Below are 6,538 nucleotides of genomic sequence, written 5' to 3'. Positions count from 1 at the left end.
CTATAAATGTTGTTATTAACATGATATTTTGTAAAAAATGTCAAATTTCAAGTTGCTATTGTTATTTTCCCATTTGTCTGGTTATAATTTGGATCCCTACTCGTTGTATTTTATGCTATTTCCTCATCTTGTTTTCCTTAAATCTACCTCAATTACCAAGTCCCCAATTTTCAGAGCCCCTCTTTTATTCCAACCTCTAATTATCACCACTCCCTTCTGCAGGGTTCTCTGTGGGATCCACAGTGCAGTCTCACACCAAGGGAATCTGGATGTGGTGTGTGCCTCACCCTAATATACAAAATCACACCCTAGTTCTGCTTGACACTGAGGGCCTGGGCGATGTAGAGAAGGTAAGGAAGGAGGAGTCTCTTTTGATTAACCCTCTCACCTCTGAACATTTTTTACACAGGTAGCTTTGACCTAAATTTGTACTTCTGCATGACCAGAGTATATCTTTTCTTTTTTCCTATTTTAAATAGTAAAAGTTTAGAATCTTGAAGTGAGAAAAAATATAAGCCAGAATCATGACTAGGAGATACTACACACATGTTGACTTCAGCAATTAATCTAGATGTATAAAGATGATTCAAAGAAAGAAAGAAAAAAAATCACTATCAAGAGTCTGTTCCTTCAGAGAAAAGTGGTTAAGGCCTGGGGCTTGAATCAGATGAACTTGTGTTCAAGTAAGGCATTTGTAGATCTCTGACTTTGACAAGTAATAAAAAGAAAATTCCAATACTACTCAGTCTATACAGAGTTTAAATCTCTCAAATCATTGATTTCTCTTTGGTCTTATCCAACTCACAATTTTATTAGTACATACATGGGATTGTTCCAGTGGTATGTTGATTAATGAGCTCACTGAGGGGGAAAAAAAAGCTTTGGCTTGTAGCACTTTTAAATTTCCTAAATAATGTCTTCATGGCTGATTTCACGTTGGGAAGTGATATACCCAATTGGCTCTCATGAATTTTTATGAGCTGGGTCTAGCATGAGGAGATCTGGTGGTGCAGTGGTTAAAACATTCAGCTGCCAACCAAAAGGTCAGAGGTTTGAATCCACCAGTCACCCTGCAAGAGAAAGAAAGATGGGGCAATCTGCTTCTGAAAAGATTTACAACCTTGGAAAACCTATGGGGCAGTTCTCCTCTGTCCTATAAAGTCACCATGAATTGGGATCCACTAGATGGTACTGGATTTTTTGGTTTGGCTCCAGCAAATTTTATCTTGAATTTCCTTAAAAAAATTGTTTTAGATTTATCAACATTCATAGACTCAATATGAACCTTAGTTTCCTCATCTGGAAAGCTTTCTTCAATTAGATAAGATCACTAATATGAACCATCTGGTGCATAATAGCTGCTCAATAAAACAGATATATGTGGGGTTCTCATGAGTTGGAAATTGACTCAATGGTAACTAACAACAACAACAACATGCTTATAGGCCAGATTTCTTTTACATAACAAAAAAACATGGATTTTAAGAACTTTGGTTATTCCACTAACTTTGACTCCTGGTTTGCAAACATCTAACAATAATTACAAGAGGGACTCAACTGTTAATAATATATAGTTTTGGATAAAATTATTAATGCTTGTGATAGGACTATTCAAAGTTTATACATGTCTGACACTCATGGTTGTGTATACCTTGTTTGATATTTGCAAGTCATAGGACTATTTTTAATGATTGCTCATCTGGGCATGCCCTGAGATGTGACATAAATCTGTTCTGACTTCTAGGTTGATGAGAAGAATGATACCCAGATCTTTGCTCTGGCAATACTTCTGAGCAGCATCTTTGTATATAATATAATGAACAAAATTGACCAGGAGTCTATTGACCTACTATAGTATCCTTCTGTGGTTTAGGATAGCACCAAAGCCAGAGAGAACTCCTATACTCTGTGTGTGTATGTCTGTGAATCATTGTGAATCAAACCTGAAAACGAAAACATGATAAACACTGAAAATGCAAGGAAAAAGTCCATGTTTTTACTAGTGAAATGATAAACTGGTTAAGACACAAAGGGAAAATATCAGTGCTTCAGACCAGTTCACACCAGTTCAGTCATGGCTGACAAAGTGAAACTGGAACAGACCTGAAGTTTTAAGATTTTGGTGAACTGGAATGATAACTGGAATAGGAAAAATTAGAGGTTGAAGCCTTGGAATGTGAGAATAAAAAGAGGCATAGGGAGCCTCATGTGGGAGACTGGATTATTAGCAGGACTGTGGAGAGCGACACCCATTCAAAGTGGCATTGTTGACCTTCATCATTCAGGGGAGCATTACTGTTTCCAACTATGCTTAAAATATGGTTGGCAAGAGATTTAGTTGCTATGCAACGCTCACACTGCCCTTGTTTTCTAAAAGGGAAACTAAGTTTCTAGCAGGGCTTTGACCCATAATGTTTCCCATTGTGCTTCAGCTAATCTATCGGGTCTGTTCCAGAGTCACTTCCTCAGCCATAGCTGAACTGAGCAGAACTTGTTTGCAGCCCTGGAAAATAAAAGTTCAGAGATACATAGAATTAAATATGGGATTAGATGTAGTGCTATGTCTACCACGTATCCTTAACTGTATTTCAGCAATGTGACGGAACTGATAAATCTGCTCAAGGCAAGATGCTCACCTGATTATTATAAGGTTGAAGATGCAGCTGACTCTGTGAGATTCTTCCCAGATTTAGTGTGGACTCTGAGAGATTTCTTTCTAGAGCTGGAAATAGATGGGCAAGTCATCACAGCAGATGAATACCTGGAGAATTCACTAAGACCAAAGCAAGGTAACGGACTTCAGTGATGGAAAAGTAACACAGGAAATTATCTCTTTCATGTAGATGGTTAAATTTATGATTTCCTATATTCAATCAACTAGCTATTGTACTAAATAAATAAGTACTGTTAGTTTAGGATGAACTAATAGATCCAGTATTAAATTGTATTACTCCTAACTTCTTGGAGCAAGTTTCTTTTCTTCTTTCCTTTCCCTGAGCAGTTACCTTCTATTTTCTGCTTAAAGCTTGTGAAGATATACTGAAATAAATGACAACAGATAGAAGGACTATTTATTGAGGGAAATAGATTAAAATGAACATAAACACTATACTAAATAAATCCTAGGAGCTCTGGTAGCATAGTGCCTAAGGTACTTGACTGCTAACCAGAAAGCTGGAGGTTCGAATCCACCAGCCATTCCTCGGAAGGAAGGTTGGGCAATCTACTACAGTAGTGATACCACCTCAGAAACCCAAAGAGGGGTCGCTATGAGTTGAGTCCTACTCAATGGCACATAACAGCAACAACAACAAATAAATCCTACTTTTCCTTCTGTAGGTACTGATAAAAGAGTTCAAAATTTCAACTTGCCCCGTCTGTGTATACAAAAGTTCTTTCCAAAGAAGAAATGCTTTATTTTTGAGTTGCCCAGTGATCGGAAGAAGCTTGCCCAACACGAGATTCTACGTAATGATGAGCTGGATCCCGACTTTGTCCAACAAGTGGCAGAATTCTGTTCCTACATCTTCAGCCATTCCAAGATCAAGACTCTTCCAGGAGACATCAAGGTCAATGGACCTCATGAGTATCTTTTTAGGATTTTCCTTCCATTGAACATAATGAATAGGGAACTTTGTTATAGGATTCTCCTTCCAGTGTCAGTGTTGACAAATGGATAGCCAATTCCAACGAGTAAATCATACTATCATATTTGTTAAGTTCAAGTGGGTATCCAAACTATTTGTAGTGCTTTTTTAGTTATGCTTCCAAAGAAAGATACATAGAAGCATAAACAGAAGAAAAGGCCAAGTTAAAGAAGTTACTGGTCCACTGTTGAACTAGAATAAACCACATGGATTGGTAGCATTTGTCTACAAATATAATAGATTCTTATTATGTGTCATAGCCTGTGATAAGCACAAGATGAGCAAATCCTATAGAGATAGAATTTAATCAATACAAACATTAAGCAAACAAAGGCACAAGATGTCTAGAACACTAAAAGTCTGAGCAGACTTCTTGATCAAGTTGTTTCTAAGGATTCTATAAAAAATTCTGTAAATTTTTGCTGTGTTATTGAAGAAAGTTGAGTATAACTAAAAAGTGTACTAAGGACAAGGAAGGAAACAAGAAAGTTCTAACAAAGATGGAGACCTGGTCTAATTGGCTCATTTTGTGTCAATTCCATGGAGAGCAACTCTCATACAAGTTCTACCACATGGAAATGAAAGAGAAGAGGAAATATTGAATAGAATGAAACCTGAGAAAGAGGGTATGAAAGGGAAGGGTAAAGAGGCAAAAGGCCAACAACATTGTAACCAAATGAACTGCACGTGACTTTGACACAATCATTTCCTCATTTCTCCATGGGAGATGGATGAAATATGGACAATGACACAGGCATCTGAGTTCTCTATAGTTTTCCCTTTGAACATGGTTTCTTTTCCCAAATAATGGGAGATCTTGCTTTCGGATCATACAATTTCCCGATGGTATTTATCTAGGCCACTTAAGTGTAAAGAATCCTAAAAAAGTTTAGGCAATGCAATGTTAAATTAAAATTCTCAAAATGACTCAGTATAGAGCATGCCTTCTTTCCCTGCAAATTATATGAGTATCTTTTCACCCTGTGAAGGTCTAGAGAACCTGGTGCTGACCTATGTCAATGCCATCAACAATGGGTTTCTGCCTTGCATGGAGAATGCAGTCCTGGCCATGGCCTGGATAGAGAACTCAGCTGCAGTGCAAAAGGCCATTGCCCACTATGACCAGAAGATGGTCCAGAAGGTGCAACTGTCTACAGAAACCCTCCAGGAGCTGCTGGACCTGCACAGGGCCAGTGAGAGAGAGGCCATCCAAGTCTTCATGAAGAGCTCCTTCAAGGATATGGACCAAAAGTTCCTGGAGACATTAGAGGTAATTTTTGTTGTTTTAGGTCATAGAGATTGGAGTCAATAGAGGGCAAAGTATTGTTATTAAAGGGAAAAAAAAATGGAATTAAGAAGAGCAATTCTTAGCACACAGGAAAATGATGGTAATCATCACTTACGTGGCCAAGATATCATTGTTATTTTTGGGAGAAAAAAAAAGTAACTACTCTGGGCCCCATAGATTTTGAAACTTTCATGTGCATATATATAATCCACTTTTGTCATATTATTTCCATAGGTCCAATTATTGGAATAATCTAATTCTTTTAAAAACTGTATTTTTCAAGTATTAACTTTGCACTTTTATTAATTAAGCACACAAAATTTCCAGTGGTATCTTCTAAAAAATTATGTATCCAGGCTTTGTAGACCAGGCTGACATCATTCCAGGGAAAAGCTAAACAATTGATGTAATTGAAAACCAAAGTGGCATCAGTGCTACCAAAATTATCCCAATAACAGCCTCCCCATTTGAAATCCCAAGTCTAGTATAATACTGAAACCAGGAATGTAAACAAACAATAAGTTGCATTTAAAATAAGGGCATGAGACTAGAGATACATGGTCTGATGATCATTAGTTAAAGGAGAAATAACAGAAGAAATGGGTTTCAGGAGATTTCTAAATTTCTAGAAAAAAAATATGTAGTTTCTTTTTGAGAATCATTGACAGAAATGCTGAGGTGTTGCTGACATCTTCTCCATGGACCTTTGTTTACTTGAAGATTCAGCTAGAAGCAAAGCTGGAATACTTTTGTAAGCAGAATCTACAAGCATCATCAGATCGTTGCTCAGCTCTCCTTCGGGATATTTTCAGCCCTCTAGAAGAAGAAGTGTGTCAGGGGATTTACTATAAACCAGGGGGGTATCTTCTCTACACTCTGAGGAGGGAAGGGCTGAAGAAAACTTACTGCGAAGAGCCCAGAAAGGGAATAAAGGTATTCCTAATTTACCTATAAATTCAGGAAAACTGCTGGGTGGTGAAGGGGATTCTTTAAAAATACACAGAGAACAAGAAAAAAGACACACATATTCAGGCACACAGAAGAGGGTCATGTCTCTAGTAGTTATATTTTCATTCAATAAACATAAGATAGAAAACCTACTATGTGCTTGATATTGGTGTTCCTAATGCAAGATTTTGTAATAATAGCTGTGAAATTAATTTGAAGTATCAGCAAAAACACAAAATTACATTGCATCATCTACTATAAACAAAGAAACCAACGAACTCACTGCCATTGAGTCAATTCTCATAGCGACCCTGATTGGGTTTCCAAGGCTGTAAATTTTAAGGAAAGCAGACTGCCTGCCTCATCTTTCTTCCACGGAGCAGCTAGTGGGTTCAAACTACTGACCTTTTGGTTGGCAGCCAAATGCCTTAAACACTACACCACCAGAGCTCCTTACATGTACTACAGTAGGGTCTTTTTGGTTGCACAGGACTAAAACCCAACAACTAATACTAACTTAATAAAATAAAATAGAATAACATATTGGCTCATAAAAATTAAAAGTAAAAGTTTTTAATTTAGCTATAAGCACAGCTCTGGTAGCGTAGTGCCTAAGGCACTTGACTGCTAACCAGAAGGCTGGCGGTTCAAACCC

General features: G+C 37.4%; 1 protein-coding gene across 1 annotated transcript in view; it reads left to right on the top strand.

The window, feature by feature from the left end:
- GBP5 (guanylate binding protein 5) overlaps positions 1-6,538 on the top strand; it is a 38,188-nt gene that overhangs the window by 619 nt on the left and 31,031 nt on the right. Inside the window, exons 2-7 of the mRNA XM_042782827.1 lie at positions 223-350; positions 1,745-1,854; positions 2,593-2,789; positions 3,340-3,573; positions 4,628-4,917; positions 5,656-5,868. Of these exons, the coding sequence (XP_042638761.1) occupies positions 223-350; positions 1,745-1,854; positions 2,593-2,789; positions 3,340-3,573; positions 4,628-4,917; positions 5,656-5,868 (1,172 nt within the window). The remainder of the gene's footprint in view (positions 1-222; positions 351-1,744; positions 1,855-2,592; positions 2,790-3,339; positions 3,574-4,627; positions 4,918-5,655; positions 5,869-6,538) is intronic.

This window comes from Orycteropus afer, unplaced genomic scaffold (genome assembly GCF_000298275.1).
Source record: "Orycteropus afer afer isolate SDZICR_OR568_19922 unplaced genomic scaffold, OryAfe1.0 scaffold00482, whole genome shotgun sequence".
NCBI classification, from domain to species: Eukaryota; Metazoa; Chordata; class Mammalia; order Tubulidentata; family Orycteropodidae; genus Orycteropus; species Orycteropus afer.
This window is presented reverse-complemented; position numbering and strand designations above follow the sequence as displayed.